The sequence below is a fragment of the Lates calcarifer genome, linkage group LG15, assembly GCF_001640805.2.
Source record: "Lates calcarifer isolate ASB-BC8 linkage group LG15, TLL_Latcal_v3, whole genome shotgun sequence".
NCBI classification, from domain to species: Eukaryota; Metazoa; Chordata; class Actinopteri; family Centropomidae; genus Lates; species Lates calcarifer.
In genome coordinates, this window is record NC_066847.1 from 18,452,500 (window position 1) to 18,475,199 (window position 22,700).

The 22,700-nt window shown below is 38.3% G+C and overlaps 1 protein-coding gene across 2 annotated transcripts in view; it reads left to right on the forward strand.

The window, feature by feature from the left end:
• Positions 1-2,672: 2,672 nt before the first annotated feature.
• LOC108893161 (pyruvate carboxylase, mitochondrial) overlaps positions 2,673-22,700 on the forward strand; it is a 261,450-nt gene continuing 241,422 nt past the window's right edge. Inside the window, exons 1-6 of one of the 2 annotated variants that reach the window (XM_018691027.2) lie at positions 2,673-2,813; positions 15,274-15,410; positions 17,953-18,046; positions 18,712-18,802; positions 21,084-21,249; positions 21,918-22,063. In XM_018691027.2, coding sequence (XP_018546543.1) covers positions 2,812-2,813; positions 15,274-15,410; positions 17,953-18,046; positions 18,712-18,802; positions 21,084-21,249; positions 21,918-22,063 — 636 coding nt within the window. In that variant the 5' untranslated portion in view covers positions 2,673-2,811. Of the gene's footprint in view, positions 2,814-3,545; positions 4,069-15,273; positions 15,411-17,952; positions 18,047-18,711; positions 18,803-21,083; positions 21,250-21,917; positions 22,064-22,700 lie in introns of those variants that run through there. The other variant, XM_018691021.2, reaches the window with a different exon arrangement.

The following is a 22,700-nucleotide window of genomic DNA, read 5'->3' on the forward strand; positions in this document are numbered from 1 at the left end:
CACCGCAGCCCATCCCCATTTTTGCTCGTTTGCTGCTTTTCTGCCAGAGTGGTATCAGTGAACAAACAGCTTTTTCAGTCACAATGGCGTGATGCAGAGGAATGCCTTACTAATCAAACAATAGCTAAATAAAACTTTAGTGTCATACAACACATAACATGATATATATCTTTTTCAGTTTAATACTACAGCAGTTTGTTTAAAATGTAAGGACATATGCCTTACATGACACCACCTGACATGTTTGAAATATTCAAATTACCATTTTTAAACATAATAACATACACTGAAGCAAGTGTATGATTAACCCTGTGTTTGGAAACCCACCAGTCTTTTATAGGTTTTATCACAGCTACTGAACATTCTTCCCCAATACATTATCTCATTAACTCAGACTTAAATGAAAACAGACAGCATGTAGGACACATAAGAGCCTGGCAACACTGTCATGTCTTTACCTCACTGAGAGGTAATATTATGTAAAAACAGTTCAGAGTTAGAGCCGCCACTTAGGGACACTTGAAAAAGATTTGCTGAGCTTAAATGGCTCTGACACCTGACACAGTGATTCACTCCATTTTCATTTTCAGTTTTATAGGATAGAACTAGTTAAAACAAAACTATCCCCGCCCGTCCTCATCTCCAGAAGAAGTAAGCTTTAAGTTGTGCAAACTATAAATCTTTCTATCACTTGTAAGATAATGCACTAGGAGGCAGATTGCTGTCATTGACACAGTTGGAGGTTGGGCTCGCTTATGTAATAGTTGGCACAGACATGACATTATTATGGAAAAACTGGAAGCTTTAAAGTTTAATTCACTGCCCCTCTGCTACCGCTGCTTTAAATAGTGTGGTGGAGAAAAGTCTGCAAAAGCTTTACAAGGCTTATTAGTTGCTGCATTCTTTGAAAGTAAAGGGTAGTCAGTGTAGGCAGTTGCCTCTCAGCTGACCTAGTTATTTACATACCAGGTCAGCCAGTGATAAACATTTTATCATTGCATCTTACATTAAGATGGTGGCTTGTTTTAATCACAGCAAACAGAACTAGAATCACCACCTCACTGATCTATGCCTTCATCAACCAGTCAAGTTACACTTTACATTATACAATATATGTAGTGTATGTCTACTATATTAGTGTGTAAGAGTCAAATTTCTCCTATGTATTCACACACTTCACTAATAAAGCTGATTCTCATAGTACACAAAGCTGTAGCCATGAAAACAGACAATACCTCAAATGTGGATATTGCTACAAAGAAGCTACAAATGCTAAAATGTGGACGCGGCAGAAAAGTGTTTTTGTAGAACATTAAGATGGCTCAGTTGACCCTATGACCTTTTGCATTTCTAATGAGGCCTAGCTACACCATTGCTGATGATGTAACACTTTGGCACGCTGTGGTTGGCCCACTTGGCATGTCTGAGGGGACCGGTTCTCCTTCTAAAGGAGATGTGTGAGAAACTAAGAGTATGGTGTTAATCACAACCTTTAAGAGACTACCTGAGGGAGCAGATGAGTGTAAGAAACAGAGGTGAGGTAATGTAAAAAACAAGTCACAGCTGATCAGGAATACTAATACTAAAACAACTAAGATTATTTGTGTGTTTTTATATTGTGTCTGACAACCTCATTTGAGCACCTAATTGATTGGCACATTATTTTTTGTCCCTGCCTTAACTCTGGTTGAGTCTGAATGCGTCCTCAGAGGAATGTCATTGACACAGACTCTGTTATCTGGAACTGATAAGACCACAAACAAGAGTTGAAAAACATGTGTGTGCGTGTGTTGAGAGCCTGTGTGTGATTACACCTGTGTCTGTGTGCTACTGAACTTCGCTCCTTACATCACTTGACGTAGATGGGTGACCAAAATCCTGCAAATTAAAGACATTTGGCTTTGTAAAAAGACAATCTTCAGAAACTGAAGCCTTGATGTTCAGATTTCCAGCTTAAAAAGACTATTGGACACATTTCCTCCTGACTTTACCGTTGATTATCATTGAAATATCACAGTATTAATAAGGTTTTAGGCTGTTTCCTACTTTAATTAGAGTAGAATTGAGTGCTGGGCATCTATAGGTTAGGATCATCATCATAATGAAGTCTCCTCACACTTTTGTATGGGTGTATTATGTGGTTCTTGAGATAAAAGCAGAGTAGTCTATTGTCCACTTTACAAAGCAGGGCCACAAAGAACCATTTTAAGAGCCTGTAATCAAATCCTGCTTTTTTCAGCTGTTTCCTGCACAAAAGGTTTTTTTCTTTCATTCTGTCCACCACTTTTACTCCCAGTATTCACTTTTTTCCCCTCCCTTTCTTTTCTTCACTCTAAGTTTCACTTGAATAAGAGTTTATCTACCATGAATTAAAATTCATACCATTTATTCTGATAATGATGAACAAATTTAGTTTTTCCTTAAGAATAAGACTGACACTCTCTGACATAAACTCTGTTTATATTAGCTGTTTTCTGTTACATTTATTATTTATATTAATTCTTCGTGTATTGAACTGCACAAGATACCATTCTTATCATAAATATTATCAAATTACAGCAGACATTTTGATATGGCAACAGTGAGGCAGAAAAAGCACAGGTGTAACTAATTACATGAACGATGACGCAGTTTAATCAAACCTTTATTCCGCCACTTGGGGGCTACTTGAAGTCGTTGACACACCGTCGACATCTTTTCTTTTCAAACTGCAAGTTTGTTTGCAAATAGTTACCTAGTCAATTTACATATCCTGCAAATACGGAACCACATTAGCATCCATTTGGAGTCGGGTTTCTGGTCACTTAAGGAATGTAAGTCCAAAATTCACTCTCATTTTGGCTCTGTTTTTGGTGTCCAGTTGCTCTTGGGAAAAATGTCTGTCGCTTTAAAAGCTAAATGTTCCACTGTCTGCCAGCGGTGAGGTGCTGGGAAGATAGCATACAGTGGGTTTTGGGTGTATGTGTGTTTTTTTTTCAGCCATTGTAAATGTAAAAATTTTGATAACAGCAGACTTATTAATTTCACCCGTGCAACTCCTGTTTTGTCGGAAGTAATTTCGACATGCCACACAAGAAAAGCACAGGTGTAAATATTATGGTGGCTGAATTCCATTTGGCAGCTTGTCGCATTGTCAGTGGGACACTTCAGAAGAGCGGAGTCCATTTTATTAGTCTACTGTACTTTTCGTGCTGTCAAAAGTCAAACCGTCTATTTTCTAATAAGTTTGACCAAAAGAAACAATGAATAGGCCTGTAGAGTTTTGCTCCAGTAACGAACATTGGCCTTAATGACTTTAATCATCCTCTTCATGACATTATGTCATGCTAAATGGCTGTCTCCACTGTCATGATGTAAAATATAATATAAATAATAAATAGTCATTAATATTATGTGACCGACGTTTCGTCTCGAGCTCTTTAAATGGTGCCGCTCGCCGAATTCTGTGATGCAGTCTTCTGTGATTGGATGAGAGCTGAGAGGGGGGTGTGCCCGATTGCGTCATGTCAAATAGAGGGATGAAAGCTTATGGAGAGAGAGAGAAGGAGAGGAAGATAGAGAGAGGGGAGGGAGAGAGAGAGATTAACAGGGAGTAGGAGGCAGGCGCAGTAGCGGACTCGTATATCCGCCAGAAGGAGACGGACGGTGCCAGCTGCTAGCCACGTTAGCTACAGTAGACAGTTAGCAACTAGCTTCAGAGTCGTAGCACGTTTAATACATACTAGGGACTGAGTAAGAGAGTGTGTGTGACAGCCTGTGTGTCGACGCTTTCAGTGCCCGCTCGGCCGTCCCGAAGTCACTCCGTGTGTTTGTGTGTAGCCTACCTGTGTGTGCGTGTGTGTGTGCGCGCGCGCGAGTGTGTGTGTATATATAAACCCCTCTATCTCCCGTTTCCTCTTCCGAACAGCAGCAGCTTGTCCATTATTGTGTGTGTGTGTGTGAGGTTAGCAAGCAAAGAAGCAAAGGCACACACATAAACACACTCTGAGAGTCGACTGTTTACACTCGGTGTCCGGTTACTTGACAGCGGATTAACATCATTTACTGATACCGAAACAGCACCAGCATGTGAGTACTGATGGGTAACGTGTGTGAGGTGAGAGTATGACTGAGTCCTATCTGAGTGTGGCTGTCATTGAGTGCATTTGACCGGAAGACAAACCATTCTCATTTTCCTCTTGAGTGTCTGAATGGCTACATGTGTCACGTTACTTGCATGTGTCTTAGTATCAACGTGTTAACAGATGTAGTGAGTCCAAGTGTCGCAGCTGCTCGTTTGCTACAGAGAGATATTTGCAACTGAATCTAGCAGAAATAAACTCTGTGCATTGGAAACTTCGTTGAAAAGTAAATAGCAGCTTGTTTACTTTGCTGGCTACACAGTCTTCTGTTATGGCTAAGTCCTTTTGGTTTAAATGTGCACAAGAAAACTTAACCTCATCAGAGCAGCTCTTACCAAAGTGGGGTCAAAGGGCTCTGACGTTGTTGCAGGAGTTATTTGTCAAGTTAGGAGCTTTTTCAACAGTTTTGCATTATCATGAATGACTGTTTTTGTCACAGATTGTACAATGTGATTTCATACCTACAGAATGGATTTTGAGGTAAAATAAAAAATTAACTATGGGGCTTCTTTACCAGATGGATGTATTTACAAGAGCGGGAGGCACTGGATTAGGGGCCATATTTCCCCTTTTGCCTATGTAAAGACAGAGTATATTTCTGTTTATGTGCTGAAACTTTTAGATTGCATAACATGCTTGTTTTTTGTAAGCTACACATCAAAGGACCTTGTCACTGTGTGCGTATGATGACCTGATTTTTCTCACAGAGACTCTGTGTTGCAGAAATTTGGTCTCTGCTCTTTCCCCTTTGAACCTGTGCACGTGTATTTGTTGTGTCTGTATCATTTGACGGGACAGTTTGTTCATCCTTAAAGCAACCTTTACTCTGCTTCAAACAGTGGTACATGCAGAACAGCTATCCCACCGCAGAGCTCAGGGAGGCCCAGTGGGAGCTATGTAATGATCAAACAGAGGACAGTTATTTTCACAAGTCATGAGCAGAACTTGTACTTTATCCTTTAGCAGAGATTTGATCAGAAATATGCTGGAAAAAGGCATTAGTCTGCTTTTTGTCTGAGGCCTCTTAAAATGACTGTAGTGGCCATTTGTTTTTGATGGACACGTGTCATTCACTCATTCACCCTGATGTTATTACTTCTCCCAACAATGCCAAGGTAATAGAAACTGTGCAAGGCAACTGTGAAACATCCAGCATTGTGCCATGACAATTATGAAGAGGTTTTAGTGCTCTCTTTTTCATGAACATATTGTCTTGTAAATCATCTATTCAATTCAATACAATTTCAGGACTAAGTTCAGGCGTAGTAGTCATGTTAGGTCATTATAGCCCCTCTGAGTTATGTGGTACACCTTAGATAGTTATACTGATCATTAATCAGTTGAAATTAGTTTGAAAATATACTGCACTGCCACCAGGTTTAGGATATTTCTGGTAGGATGCAGGGAGTCTTGGGATGGTCAGAGGGAATTATATTTCCCCAAGCAAGGTTTAAATGGTATGACATTTTTGTAATGTCATGCTTTGAGGAAGTCTTCTAAACCCTATTTCCTGAAGTGTTCAAAATCACTTGCATGTTTTTTGGTATAAATTAAATGAAGAGTTGCTGAAGAGTGCCGAGAGAACATTTTGAACTCATTTTGCATCAAAAGTGGTATGATGTCTCTCAGTATGTGCCATAGCAGATTGTTCCTCTTATGTCTGCAATTAATCTGCAAATAATGCATGCATGCTGTCTTACTGCATCTCTGTATCTAGTTTGGGATATCACACATTTGCATTAGTTTAGAGAAGATAAAACTTATATTCCGTTATAAAAAAAAAAAAAAATTCACTACATAATGTGTGTTTTACCACAAACCGTTGTTATCAACTTTTACTAACTTATGGGAACATACCACGCCCCAAACTAGACAATAGGTGTTTTGAAAATACACCAGATTGAAAATACTGCTCTTGTGTTTTTCAGTATGCAGTGGTGCAAACTCTCAGCATTTTTTCGTCCTTCAGGGCTGTCTGCTAATTGGGGCCTTGACCAGCTGTTAGGGTTCCAATGAAATGAAGAGAGAAAAAATAGAATTATTTATGTTTCCTGGGAAACACTGGACCTTCTACTTTTTGTACTGCTAGGGCATGATCTGAAAAATAGCTGTGATGGGCAGTGTAGGTGTTAGAGCAGAATGTGTCAGACAGGGAGGCAAGTAGTAAACAAAGATAGTGGTTCCAGTGGTGAGAATAAACTAGCAGTGTCCCAGGCACTCTGATTCTGCAAATTACCCTCTGAAGAGGATAGCACAAAGATTATTTATATATACTTGTGTTGCACCTTTGCTGAAGTCGTGTTTAAGTAGAGTTCAGGCAGTGTATATTGAGTAGTTAAATCAGGCTGGGCTTCTAAGCAAAAATTCAAATTTGGACTAAGTTGAATTCAACATTCCTTTCCTCCCCAACTGATATCCATTTGGTTTACCCTTGAGCCTCCCTGTGTTATGTCCCTCCCCACTGTCTCATTTAACACATCAGATGGGGTGATCCTTTTTCACTGTGCCTCAAAGCACTGATTCATGATATGTTGGTTATGGTTCATGATAGATTGAGCCAACTGTGGGGGCAGAATCATAAACCACTGCATAAATGGTTTGCATCAACAGCATCTGGAGTCCTCTTCCTTCCTCAAGGTTTAATGAGGTCAAGGAGGGTCTAGTGAAGAGCAGCAGTGTCATTTGAGAAGCTTTGATGCTTTTAGTATCCCCTCACTCACATCAGCACATTACTACTGTAATGTATATTTAGGTGTTTGATAGACCCATCATGGTGGTAAACCTCTTGTAAAGAAAACAAATCAGAATATTTCTTAGGCAGGTTGGTGAATCCAAATTACGTATTTTATGTAAACAGAAACTTTTTAAGTAGTTAGTGTCTAGGCTTTCCTTCTTATAGTGAGACTAAGGCTTAGCAGAACATAGCCAGTTTTTACAAACCATTGCTCTCTCACCCCTTTTCTCCACAGTTCACTCTTCATTTATTTTCAATTTTGTTCCTGTATTGTTGCTCCTGTTACAAGCAAACATAAAATATAATGATTTTTCTTGAGAATAGAATCTGTGTATAAATCACAATTCTCAACTGAAAAAGCTGAAAATGTGCATGACTTTGATGGTCTATGATATACCACCAAAAAGTTAAGAAGTTAAATAATTTTCTGGTTTCAACTAGAGAACTAAAGAAGAATTATATGTTGTGGTTCTCCAACATATTCTATATCCTAACACGACAGCCTTTAGCAGCAGGAGGCTGGAGCATCTTATTGACACAGCTGGTAAAGGGCCTGAGTGACAGTGAAAGTCAAGATCTAAATGCACCAGTTTCATTTGGCTCCAACAACTGTACTTAGTTGTATTCTAATGCAACTAGTTTAACATCCATTAATGTTACTATGTTCAAATGCACATCAACATGAGATGTTGTATAGATTTAGGATTAGTATTAAATTGTGTGAAGTCAGCGTTGTGTCTTCTGAATATTAAATTATAGGAAGATTAATGCAACATTTATGTCTTGCTCAAAGGTTTCTCTCCTAGTCAGTCTTAGTGTTTCCTCATCTTTTTTGCAAGAGTTTCCCAGACTGCTTGAGGACTCAGACCCAAGTTCCTATTCAAGCTCAGTATTCAAACCTTTATGCCACCACTATCCATTTTTTAGTCTAGTCACAAGCATTTGTTTTGTCTAAACAAACACAGTCAGCCTAGGCAACCTTGTTCTTGCTGTTGTGCATGTGTTTCTGTTGATATTTGGGACCTTTTAAACCTCACCTTGGATGATTCCTTACTGCTCTGGCACAGCCACTCTTAAAAATTACTTTCTTACAATCTAAACCATATTCCTGCAACTTTCATTTTCTGGGTATTAACAGTCTGACTTGTACTATGTTACTCAGCCTATTATTGTATGGCCCTCAAGAGGCTTTGATTTAAGTTATTTTAAATAGAGACTCACAAGCTGATTTTTACTCTTTACCAGTCCAGGTTCCTATGAGCCATGTTTACACTTAGAGTAAGGAGTAAATCTTTGTTGGAAGCTTTACAAAAATCTTATGCTTTCATGCTCAAGGAGCCCTGAATTGTTTTGTTTGAGCTGATACACACAGAGTCTTTCATTCTACCCATTAGGTCAGGAGCAGGTATGACAGAAGAGGAAGCTACTGAGGTAGAAGGAGGGAAGGAAGTAAGGGAATCTGGATGAATGCAACACCACAACAAACACCCATTTTCCATTCTTTGTTGTTACTCTCCCTCCACATCTAAAGACTAATTACTTTTTTAGGAACCAGTTGGGACCATTCAGAGAAACTTTATATCCAGTTTTGTACATTAAGCAATTATGCAACTGAGTTTACATGGATGAATATAGTATGTGTGTGAGAAAATGTTCTGTTTAAATGTGTTGTAGCCAGACCGCTGAGTCATGTTTCATGTTGAGACCAGTGACTGCAGGTGGTGAAACTGTAGTGTTGTTTCACAGCAGTCTCTGAGGGATTTTTTTTGTATCGCAGAAATATGCTGGAATTAATGTATATCTTACATTGTGTTGATATACTATACATAATGCTAATGTTGAAGTGCAGCCCCTTTTCCATTTTCCGATTGGGTCACATAAGAGAAAAAGGTTTGTGGGAAAGTGTTCTCCAAACTCACAGACCTTAATATGTCTATTCAAATTGAGATCTGATGTCAAATCTTATGCTAAGATTTTCAGAAATATTCTTATAGTAATCCACAAAACCTCTAGAATATTTTTATTTAATGTAATTATGTAACCATTACAAACATGACAGTTTACTTATCAATACTCTGTATATATTTTATGAAGTTTCATTATCATATATTTTCATTGAGTACAGACACATTTTGAATATATACATTGTGATAAATGGTGTTTGTCTTTTTTAATCTTTAAAGTTAGTTTAGGGGGAAATAATTGCTCATAGTATCTCTATCAAAAGCAGTCTTGGCTGTTAAAATTTAATTTGTAAAAACTTTCTGTCTCTGAAGTTTTAATGATGAACTCCAGAAATGTAAAGCTCACCAAGATCTGATATTCACCCAGAAACAGTATAATTTTATGCCTGTCTTACTAAGGAATAATCACATGTAGTACATCAGGGCTTTTACCTGTTTGGAGAGCTGGAGATGGCAATATGCATGTATTTGCCTCACAGTCAGCCAATTAGGGTAAGGTTGATAGTTGTGTGTGTGTGTTTGTGTGTTACATTATCACTTGGCATTTGCATCAAAACAGAACAGAACTTTGATCTGTAAGAAATCACAGCTGTTTTAAGCCAGTCAACATACACATTATTCTCAGTAGCCCATAACTTTAATTCTTTCACAGAACAGCGACTGATGCATGCATATGGCAATGCATGATTCAGTTGTGCTGTACACTGAAGTGTGGGAACAGTTTTGGTTATTGTGGAACCTTACACTTGTGCTTATGTTTGTGTGTGTGTTTGGGAGGAGGCAGAAATGGAGAGATTTAGAGACAGTACAACAGGAAGAGAGAGAGGGAGGGTCATTGAGTTCATTTGGCATACAACATCTACATTCCTTTTTAGCTTCACAACTATAATTTAATTCAGTGTTTATTTTGCAGCAGGTTTGAAAGAGATTTTAGCACTCTGGGTTGAGGTGGGGAATAGGCTGCATAGTAAAGTTTCACAGTGCTGTGATTGTAACAGAGAGAGTCAGTGTGGTTGTTGCTCCCTGATTAAAACAACAAATTGCCAAGAGATGACCAAGCCCTGGACAGATAGAAAGCATAGGACACTGTCAGCAAATGTACATATTGATGTCTGCTTGCAAATTAGTACTGTTAGATTGACCTCAGCTGCCACCATACAGGGACTTAAGATGAACTTTGTTCTTCTGAGTTGACACAAGTTTGAAATAGTGAGGGGTCTGCCAGATTTCTTCACATTTGTAGTATTATTATTTGTTACCAGGGATGCAGAGGGAGCTTATTTTTAGTGACATATTTGAGTATCCCATATTTTCTTGTGAAAGTAAATTATTTATTAATTGGTTGGTTTGAAGTAGAAAAGAATGTCTATATCTGGAAAAAAGAGGACAACTTCACTGTCCTGTTTATTTTCTTAATTAAAGCCAAAGGTCACATTCCTGTGTGACAGTTGGAACCTTTTGAAAGACTTGTTCAAGTGAAGCTTTGCCTAATGGGTCCAGCTTTACATATGAGATAAATGTCATTTTGAAAGTATTTATTGCATAGAATAATTATATTAGTAATTCTGTTCTGTCCTTCTTTGATGGGTCATACTGATAGGATTTTTTAAACAGTACTTTTATGTTACATAAAACAGGTACTATATAACTAATTAATTATAATAAAGTGTTCTTCAAATTTCAAGTGGGCTTCAAGTCTATGCTGTCTTTATGAAAGCTGTTTTGAGTCCCCACATACCAAAACCAGCAATATGTATTTATCAGGGTGAACTCTAGGATAGGGCTGTCTTAGCTAAGTGCGGGTTTTTTGAGTTTTATTTTCACCACGTGTTTGTGAAGGTGTCTCACACAAAATGTACCAGGCATTTTCAAAATACACACCTTCAATGTTCTGTCCACTGTCAGGGCTTTAGGAGTAGGTTATCACCTTTAAATGAGGGCCCACACATAAAATCATGAAGCAGAATGCTGATGTAGAACATTTTTATCTCTAGTATTTGCCAGAGTCAGGAAAGGAGACAAACTAGCAATATGACATTAATGTGCCAAAACCCAATTCATCCTAAATGCTCACTTTACAGCTTTGAGGGCTCACCATTTGACATTTCTTTCATACCATAACTTGTCCTTGAGTTTGCCTCCTTGCATTTTAGCAGTGTGAGTCACACTACCGGTTAACTACTTTCTGTGGCACACTTTGTTGTTTGTCCCATCTCCCCGTACTGGTAAATGGGAAGAATGAACGGAAGAGGGCAGTGAGACACATTGTAAAGCTGTTTAAATAATGGTGTCGAAAAAAAGAAAGAAAGGAAAAAAAAATGCTAGAATGACAGAAAAGGATAAGTTGGGGACAGAAGTTATAGATGTCATTAGTCAGAAAGGAGAACAAAGCATTAGACCCTAAGAGCTGTTTTTTTTTATTATTATTATTTCAGATTCTAGCCATTGCTTATTTGTGCTTTATTTTCTAATGAGGATTCAGTGGAGCACCAAAGCTGTACAGGTATGAAGAAGGGTAGAGGCCAGATACAGTAGTTTGTGTTACACTTCCAGTCGCCTGTGAGCCAGCATCACTGTCTAGAATACTTAATATTGTAGAGGCAGCATCCTCTGTTTTTCAGTGGATTTCAGTCGTCAGATCAATGGTTATTTTGAATGATAATCCAGCATATGGATGTACCATCAACACTGTGCACTCCTTAAGGTCACAAATTTTCTTTCCACTGCAATCCACAGTGTCTGGTACATTCCCTGTTTTGAGAGATCAAAGAGCATTTTAGATAGTAGGCCACAGCTTGCATTAGGCTGCTGGCTGTTAATATAATATTCTATTTGTTTTATAATTTTTCCTATATTTGGAATCACATGATAACACAGTCTTCTTTTATGAGATACCTTAAGATTAGAATGATCCATCTTTTCAGATTGTCACCGTATAATTGTAGAACACAAAAATAGAACATGGGGGGCTGGTAATATTTTAATGCATATCATTTATGTACTTAAAGCAATGCACGGTGGTCTTGTGACCATTTTGATATAATATTTTTACAGCATCTTTCTGTTAAGATATAGTTTACAGTAAAAGAGTTAAAATATATAATAAAACATATAGCGGTTGATACCTCTGTCTCTTTCCACATTGCTAGTACTTTATATGCATTGTTTTTATCAGAGAATATATCACCTGACGCTATTTAAGAATAAATAAAATTCTGTGTTGAGTAGTTGTAATTCAGCAGTGTTGAAAGGTGAGGTAAATGCAGGGGCAAATAATATTTGACCTGTTTTTGCCCATCTGTTGGTGGCATTTCTCTTGACTCTTCGTGGTCTTCCTGTCGTATTCAGACCTTGAGAAACTGTATCGGTTTCATACTGTGGCACTGTTGCTTTTGTGTAGATACAGTGTACTGTTTCAGTCTGAGCTTACACTGCACGCTGTCCTCAGACAGTCTCAAGGCATTCATTGTGTAAAAGTGTTCATTCGTTGGCTCTTGATTTAATTCTTCATAGTTAATCTTTTATTCATTTACCAAGATGTCACACATAATCATATAAAATGTCATCAGTCCAGAATTAAATAAGCTGTAAATGGGGGGAAAAAAAGATGCAGTAAAAAAACAACAGTATCCTTGGCTGTATTTGCCTTATGCTATCTGATCTGGGTGATTGAGCCTGTTAGCAGTCTGTCTACATTCTTTCCACAGTCCACATTTTCACCTCTTGCAATGAGATATTGTAAATAAATTGTAGATGGATGTTGAACTGGTCAGTAATAAATGGAGGACTTATTTTCTACTCTCATGTTCATTTTTGGGTTTATATACTTCAGTGATTTGGATAATTTGATTGTAATTAACTCGTGTTGTGTGTGAATATGTGAGACCTACCACAGGTTGGTTGTCTTCTGTTTCCCTGCTTTTCACCCAGTGCATTATGGGAAAAGCTGAAGACTATCCCATCATGCACTTGATTTAAAAAGTTAAAGTAGACTATATTGCATGGAACAGGTGAATTGAGCCATGCAGTTAGTTTACTCTATTTATGTTATCATGTATTTTATTGTTATGGTTAGTTACAGTGACTTTTACTGTAATGTGGACAGCACTGCTGCTCATTATATCTATAGATCTATACAGGACATATGTGGTAATTCATCTTTAAGTGAAGCACTAGTAACCAACAAGAAGTGATTGTGCATTGTCAGACCTCTCTTGGCATGTTAGTGCCTCTTTAACTAACTGATTCAGTATCTCTAACACCTATTCTGCATTTTTGCTTGTATGATTTAAAAAGTTACTTTTCAAAGTATACCAGGATTATGGCTGTGACCAAAAGGGTTGAAGAACAGTAACCTAATCATTTCTGGGCTTGTGCACAAAAATGGGGGTGCCAAGTAACTGACTAATGTCCAATGTATGGTGCAGTTTAGGATATGACATTTACAGTTGTTTTTAGACATGCTGTTTGAAGTGTATAATAAATTAAATGGATTTAAAAATTCAGGGATTCCCAGGTAATGGCCCTTCCTCTGTTGTCTCCACTGACTGCATTGCAGTTGTTTTACCACAGTGTGGCAGCAGAGGACTGTTAGTGAGGTGTAGCCTTGTAGTCAGACCAGAAGTGGTTTCAACCTCTGTTGTATTGGGCTTTATCAAGCAGGCAATTTTTCCACACAGTGATTGAGCCACTTAACATCTAACAGAGGCAGTAGTTGATTATTTGCCTCTTTATGTATGAGTGCATGTGTTTGTGCTTTATTTTGTTCTTTCTTTGTATACCTGTGCCATGTGGCACTCAAATGTAACTTTGGGGTAAGTTTTTATGTGTTCTGACTTTTAATTTAAGTGACTGTATGAATTTAGGGGATCACTGATTTTAAATGCAACCAGCAAATCATAATGCTCCTGTTAGGTGTAATGAATGTTTTGTTTCTGTGTGTTTCCCCTTTCATAAGATAACTGGGTGGTGTTTTTTGAGTGTAGTGTCTTGTTCAGTATTTAAGATTGATTCATGTACAGTCTGTGCTACTCAGTCACCCTAGGTGTTGTCCTTGTGGAAAAATTGTAATGCATATGAAAGATAAATATCAGAGAGTTTCTTTCCAACAGTTAAGTTAGTTAGAATTAAATGTATAAATTAGTCGCTTTATTTTATTGTTGCAATTTGGGAAAATACACCATAAACACACCAGAAACTCACTGTCTTTAATTAGACACACCTGCAGCTGATTGAATACTGGTAAACAGAGCAGCAGCTGACTGGCTCTCTTAACTCCCACTTTCCTTTTATGGAGATCTGATACTGCTTTTGTGGAAAAAGTCTGACATCTTTTTAATCCAGCACTTTTTAGCACTTTTTATTAGTTTTACTAACATTGTTACACACACTCAATGTAGTAGACAAAGAGAACATCATCAGCAGAATTTATATGCAATATCTGTGGTAATTTTTTTTTACTCTTGAACACCACTTAATTGAATTCATTGTGATAATATATCCCTTATATCATTCAATGATCAGCTTATATATATATATATATATATATATTTTTTTTTTAGGAAAATCTAGTATTTTTTGAGTAAAGGCTAGTGATGTGTGTACATATACATAGATTCTAGCTGATTTTAGCACACACGAGATACAATGATTACAGGGCTTAAATCATTCAATTCTACTATAAAACTATAAAAACCTAAATATTACTGTATTTTCTATCTTCTGTGTTCTCAGCCATCCTACAAGGAAACGAACATCAGATGGAAATAACAACAGACATCAGGGCAACAGGCCTTGATTCATTCATACATAATAAAGCATTTTCTTCCAGAGTACTAGAGTAGTTCAGTATTCATTCAAGTATCAGTAAAAGGCCAATTAAAAACTTCTAAGAAAATACCATCCAGTGAAAAGGCACACACAACCTTTGGCAACAACTTAATAGGGCCTGGCGCTTAAGTAGATTTAATCTCTCTAAACAGAGTGCACACCTCTTGTTTAATCATTTTCAAAGTATTGTCATCCTCTTATTTTCCTTTAAGCATTTTTTTTCACCTTAGAAACTGAATTTAGCAAATGGTTACTACATAGAGGTTGTAAGTGAGAGCTGTAGGTTTTAGATAAGACATTTGTGTTTTGTTTGATCTAGATTTGATGTTTTAGAGCCACATGGTTTACATATCTGGCTGACTTGCTGTCTTGTTGCTGAAGAATCAATGTATATAATTGCATATGTTCTGTAGCACTTAGGACAGTGAGTCTCTTGGGCATCCTGTCACAAAATGCATATGTCAATAATTTTTTGTGTGTGTCTGTGAAAATTCACTCATGTCTTGATTTGTGTGTTTCCATCTGTAGTACTTTTGCCTTTGCCCTTCACTTATTGCTGTTCGATCAAGCTTCAAGTGTCCAGACACGTTTTGTAACCTAAACAATTTCTTTCTCTTTCTCTCAGGATGTTTAGATACACTGTAGTCCAAGGCAGCCTCAGCCTGTTGGCTGTGAGGCGGGCATGTCTTCTTTCCCGCTTTGCCCACTCTGCCCCACAGAGCGAGTATCGACCAATAAAGAAAGTCATGGTGGCCAACAGAGGTAAGAACCCCCCCCCCACACACACACACATCCACCCACCCACATCCCAACAGTACTAATTCACCACTGAAGAAGACAAGTGATTCAGATAATACCATTAAATTAAATGCAGTTTAATGCTGTTTCATGTATAATGTAAGAAAAAAGTTCTGACATTTACAATCTTCCTGAGGCAAAAGTACAGACTCTCTTAATTTTTAATGGCCTCCATTTAGTTTGCCTTGGCACATGCTAATATTTAAGCACACATTGTATGTGGGTGGCTGCACTAGCTAGTGTTGTTTGCTTTAACCTAAAAGCAGTGAGTTTCTTTAAATATTGGAAACGGAGGCAGAACTAATACCACAGCTCTTACTGTACTGTACTGTACTCTTACTAAACTTAAGTTAAAGAGTGTGTGTATGAAACTGATTCTGAATATCACATATGCATTTATTTGATTATTTATTATGAAAGCTAAAATAAGATCATCATCGAAGTCTCTACATTCCCTGGAATCTAAATGAAACATGTTTTATACAGCGTAATACATATATTTGTATGTTTTTTTTGGTCCACAAAACAAATTGGATCTACCAGTAGGCAAAAAAGTATTTATTCATTCCTTTCCAAGCTGCTAGAAATCACCATAAAATGGGTCTGGAATGGAAATATAATTATAGAGAAGCTCCGAGTTTGCTAAACACTAAGCAGTCATCAGTATGGTTGTTACACACAGCGTAAACATCACTGACGTGTTCTGATAATACTTATAATCACCAGACCCCCTCCTGTTAATGCTTATGCTGTCCAGAGAGGCTATCAGTGTGCAATTAGAATGACTCTGTCAGGTGACATGCAGGATTTGAATGACAAATAAATGTGTTCATGCATTTTATTCTAATTGCTTTTCAGAGTGTCCCATTTTTTTCATTCCTGCGGGCACATTTAAAATGCTTGATTTGGCCCAGGGTTTCATTATCTCAGATTGATTGGTCCATGGGTTTCCAATATGATTCCTGTTCTGGACACACTACATGTGTACATTCATGTCTACCCTCCCATAGATGCTCTATTTAACTGCTTTAATCCATTAATTTGATTCAAATAGATTGTGGTCTCTGCCTCACATTGACACACACACTCTCTCACTCACAGCAGAGCTTGCTGTCAATCTCTCTCCTTCACATCGGCGTGATGTGATATCAACACCACATTAGATCATATTCATCACACTGGAGTGCACCAGACCGCGCTCAGCTTCTGTGTGTATGTGTGTGTCTGTGATGAGGAGAGAGACTGGACCATCATATCATATCAGCCAAGATTCCACTTGACCAAGCACATCTCCTCTCTGCCATTGCCTCTCTGCTCTTTCACTAATATTCTCTTCTCCTTTCTTTTCCTTTCTGCTCATTTTCTCTTACTTCCTCTCCTCTCTCCTCATCTCCTCTCCTTTCTCCCTTTCCACTCCCTGTCTTTTTCAGCACTTGTCAGATGTGATTTTGCTCTGAGCCACTTCTTGTCTTCCTTTTTGCCTCCTGTGACTTTGCTCCCATTCGCTTTCTTCTTTTCATTCCTTACTTCATTGCCCTCTTTTTTCCTCCTCCACTGCTTTTCTTGTGTCCTCTCCACTTATTTGTCACTTTGTTAAACTTGCCAAACTGTGTTCTGTTTGGTACCTCAATTCTTTAAAACCTCCATATAGATCCTCTGTCACAAGTCTTTTTTCCCTTTTAGCATCATTCTCTTCTAAACTTTTTGTATTTTCTGACCCTACATTCTCAAGTTGTCTCACCTTAAACTGCTTGGCTCTTCATACCGTCTTGTCTTCTCCTTACTGTTCCTTTTTCATATTTTCATCTTTTTATGTTACTTTCTTGCTTGCCTTCTCTTTTTTTAATGCTCTTCAAATGTTTGAACACTGTCCTCCCCTTCAAGCAAGAACAACACATCTTGCTGTTTTTCAGTGACTAAACTTTTTCTCCCCCCAAACACAGTTGCTTGAAAAACAAGTATGTGGCTTTTTTGACAACAAGATAAAAGGCAGGCAGTGTTTTCCTTGTCTAAAGCTGAGATTTTACACTCCTTTTTCACAGACTACATAAAAAACTGTAGACCTGTTGCAGTGTCTGTTGATATTTTTGCGCAGCGTGATGAAGTACAGCAAATGGATTCATCTTTTTCACATTTCATGTATGGCATAAAAAATTCAATGCTTATTTTATTCTCTCAGCGGAGGCATTTGTTGCAAAATAGGGCCAATGCTACAGGATGTTGATAAAATCATGCAAAGTCTGTTTATGGGAAGTAAATGATGAAAGACTCAAACCTACAAACCTCCTAAAAAAATACACATACACAGAATCTGATAAACTGTGGATCACAAATGAAGACGCATTTAGATAACGATGGAAATAAAAGTGAGGAAGAACATCATCTAGGAAGGAAGAGGAAGAAAGGAAATGAGTGGGCAAAATCCAGCAAAGCAAAACACATAATATGGCTGCTAAATGAATAAACTACCTCCTCCAGTCCTCACATATTTCTCCTTGTCTTCCAGGTGAGATAGCGATCCGTGTGTTCAGAGCTTGCACTGAACTGGGGATTCGAACTGTGGCCGTCTACTCTGAGCAAGACACTGGACAAATGCACAGGTAATAATCTCTGCTGCATTAAAGCTGAATAGGTCTGCAGTGGTTTTAAGTAAAGAAAGCGTAACAGGCAGATGTCTTGCTAAACTGTTGGGCTGTCACTGCTGGGTATTGACCGCAAAAGGGTAACACTTGATTAGTGCCAGCAGCAATTAAAGGAAGCTGGGGAGCATTTTCTGCTCTCTTGTGCAATGGGCCAGTTCTTTGTTTTGTGGTTAGTATTAAGTAGGGACATGAGTATAATTGTATCGACAATTCAAACACTCAGGTAATCACGCTGTGTGGTTTACATACCCAAACATCCTAATCTGTTGCCTGAGAGCTCTGACTTCCTGATATCTCTGTTTTTTAAAATAAGTCTCACTGATGAATACATATTGTTATAGGCTTTTAATTCCACCTGTACTCCTGCCTCATTCCTTTTATATCACATTCATCTCATTCTTCACATAACCTAAAACCTATACAAGACTGTTTTGAGTGCAAATTTTAATAATCATAGTTGTGTCCTTTTTTTTTTGGGCTATATGGGGCTAATATTTACTGAACTTGGAAATTCTGCCATGAAGCCATAATAGTTGTGTACTTGAGAATTGATGCACATTTTGTGTAATTTTCTGACTCTCTCCCATCTCACTAATGTAAATCCATTGCATTTGTCCTCACAGGCAGAAGGCAGATGAGGCATACCTGATTGGGAAAGGCCTGCCACCTGTTGCTGCATACCTGCACATTCCTGACATCATCAAAGTAGCCAAGGTAAATAGCATTTATCTGCGATGATGATGATAAAAGGTGGTACTTAATAACCCTCAGTTTCAGGAGAAATTTAACTTGAATGCTCAAGTACTCACGGCTCTCTGGTTTTCATGGAATGTATTGTTATGTGCATCAAAATGCCACCAGTCAGTTTCCCTGCAATAAAAAAAACTTGTGCTCTGGCTGCTCTCTGGACAACACACACACAATATACACTCACAGAAACAGGTTGCATCGTGTCCTCATACATCAGCCCCATTTTGCACCAAAAAGTGGTGCAAATAGGACTTTTATTATGAATAGTGTTTCTCAATGTTAAATTTTAACTGAGCTTCAATAAACTATCTCAGTTCATTTTGCTTGAAGGCTTTTACTTTGAAGTAGTTAGTCTTAAATTAGCATTAAGAGAAAAGTTCTACATTTGTGTATTTACTTTATGGGAGTGAAATCAGAAGATTTTATATCTTGTCTATCTCTACAGATTACTGTAAAGAGCTGAAGACAGTAGATAATTAGCTTACCTTAACTTTACCTTAACTAATTAGCTATCCTGGCTCTGTCCAGAGTGAAAAAAATATGCATGTTAACATCTTAAAAGCTGACTAACTACTGAATTGTCTCTATTTTTTGTGTTAATTACTGTGTAGTTTTAGGGGGATTAAAAAATATTTTCAAAGTGGTTCACTGTAATTTTTGATCTTCAGGACATGTCCAGCTAGCTTCCTGAAGTTAGAAAATCTTGCCCTTGCTGTCACAGATACAAGAAATTTTCATGAATTTCAATGGCATACAATTAAGCAGAACAAGTGACAGACAAATCCCCTTTATTACTTTCTGTTCACACTTAGTCTATATCCAGCTTGGTTGGTAGGAAGGAAATGGAACAAGCTCTCTCTGTCCATTCCTCAAAAATCTGCCTCCATGTTCTCTTTCTGTCCTGTTTTCAATTCACCATTTCCCTCTTTTTCACTATCATTCCCAATCTCTCTCCCTCTTCTTCTCTTCTTTCTGCCACTTATCACTGTGTTAGATCTGATCTGTTCCTTATTATCTCCTTTCCATCCCTTCCTCTCTCCATCCCTCCAGGATGTGCTGCCAGTTGTTCATTATCATTTTTCTGATCAATCTCTCACGGTTTATAATTTTCCTGCGTGGGCATGTGGTCAGCCAGCCAAATTGGGTAGCCTTCGCCGTCCAACTAATTTCTCAAAATCCGTCTGTCTATCTGGGAGCCCAGCCACCCCATGCCAGCAAGGAGTGTGTGTTTGTGTGTGTGTGTGTTCTTTCTCTCTCGCTCTCACTCTTTCACATTCAGTCTGTGTCATTCTTCACACTGTGTATCTCTATTACCCTGTGACCAAAATAATCATCCGTTTCTGTCCCATTACCTTCTATGTGTGACTTTTTAGCTATATTGTATTTGATAATGTGTGCATCTATTCGTGAATGTGAAAACAGTGTCTAATCTTGAGTGTGTATTAACCTGGGGTGTTCTGTGTGGAGCTTTATCTGCTGTCCATGTCTGCATTCATGTCTGTTGGTCTGATAAGTTCTTTGGGTGCACCTGCTTGTGTGCATGCTTTTCCTGCATTTTATGTGTGTGTGTGCATGTGAGCATGGCTCCATGCCTCCTCTGGTCTGCCAGTAACAGCTCCCCTAACGACGGGACAGCCCATAATTATAGTCTGCCTCGTATCCAAGAGCAGATGGCACATACTGATCCAGAGATGGTTCTATCTGTCAAGCTCGGCAGCTACTGTATCTGTCTGCTACCCTGTGTGTATGTGTATGTATTCCTCTCAGTATGTTCTCCCTGACCCTCAAATTATGCGTTGCTGTCTACTCACTCAGTCTCCTGCTAGTATCCATTGAGTAGATGATGATTAGGGTGACTAAAACTAAAATGGAATGAGAATAAAATATGTCATTAGCCCACAGTCCCTTTGCTGTAAGTGACATGTAAAACCTTCTCACTGGCAAATGGGCAGTGTGTGCTCAAGCATGCAGGTTAATGTGTGTAATGACGTTTTATTTCCCTTACTAGTAGTCAGCCAAGTGTTAACTGGGGCCCCACAGAGACTCCCTGTTTAGCAGAACTCCTGTTGCTTAGCTGGCCTACATTTCCTGTTCTGTGAGCTCCATTTGCAAATATTATACCACAAAAAATGTGTTGCAGACATTGTGGACAGAATCTTTTTCTCAGATAGCTGAGTTTCAAAGCGTTAAGAATGCACAGAAATATAATGAAAATGACCTTTTCTCTATCTGTCCCTCTCAACAGGACAACAATGTGGATGCTATCCACCCAGGCTACGGTTTCCTTTCTGAGCGAGCAGACTTTGCACAGGCCTGCGCTGACGCCGGAGTGATGTTTGTTGGGCCAACCCCAGACACTGTCCGCAAGATGGGAGACAAGGTGGAGGCTCGCTCCCTGGCCATCGGCGCAGGTATGGAAGGGGATGACTGGCAAAATTGAGATTAAGCACGCAAAGGTCATAATTTGAATAGCTGCTATACAATGAATAGTATTTTTGTAATATCAGAAAATTGTGCCATTTATATATTTACTGTAAATAAATGATACTAAAGACAAGCTACTCAATAGTGACTATTTTATCTGTCTGAGTTCATCATTACTGATAATGCTTCTGAAAATTGAAACTAAATTTGCTGATCTTAGCACCTGTTGTTATGATGATGACTCATTCCCCCTCATCCCTCACCATTTTACCCTGTCATTGCCCTGCTAGCATCTGCTTTGGCTTTTACTCTCCAAGCATTTATTTCATCTTTACTAGAGAAGATGAACATTTTTCAGAATGTGTTTTTGCAGCCTTGCTCCATCTGCAACTGCAAGAAACTTTGAAACATTAAGCTCTCTTTATAGTGGATTGCAAATACCTGTTTACTATTTTGCACCACAAAGCTGTTCTCTTTCTGTTTAAACAATTAAAATGATTCATTTTAACCAAATCTGATCTTGTGAGAATGCATAGCTATTTTTCAGTCTCACAGGATTAATCATTTAATCACAACACTTTCATAATAAGTTATAGTATAGCATTTAACATATTTTTAAAATGACATATTTCTCACTCAACTCACCCTTGTCTAGGTGTACCTGTGGTCCCAGGAACAGATTCTCCCATCTCCAGCCTGCAGGAGGCACAGGCATTTGCTCAAACATACGGCTTCCCCATCATCTTCAAAGCAGCCTATGGAGGAGGTGGTCGAGGCATGAGGGTGGTCAGAGAGTACGAGGTGAGCCTGTCAGCTGCTGCTGTCCATGACCACTTTTGTGAGAGATGTAATTTAACAGCTTGCTCTAACAACATACATCTTGTCTTGATGCTTGTCCAGCAAAGAGAAAACGAACCCAGCCAGCCTCATGACAATTTTTGGTTTTCATATTCATTAATTTTCTGTTTGTGTTGCAGCAAAGTGAAATTGCTTGGAAATTACAACCTGGTCATTTATCTTTCCAGCCGTGTGTTTTGGTGTGTGTGCTCTGAAATTGCCTCCGTCACCTAGTGAAACCTTAGTGATTTCTGTGTGTTGGTGGCTTGTTCTCCTGCATCAACAGGGGACATGAAGAAGTAATGTGTTTCAATATTGTAACCGTCCAGGGGCCCTCTTTTCAAACACACATCTCAATTTAAAGATGATCTTACATTTGCATCATGATTCCAACATGAGTGATTTTTTTAAAATAATAAATCATCCTGACGTACAAACTACATGTATGTAATTCAACATAAACAAAATATGATCAGTAGATGACAGGACAGGTTGAAGGTGGGAAAATCCTTACCTTTAACATGTCTTCAACAACTTGATGTGCCCTGAAACTAGCCATGTGTATCCCTTTGGTGGATTTACATCTACCAGTCTGTCACAA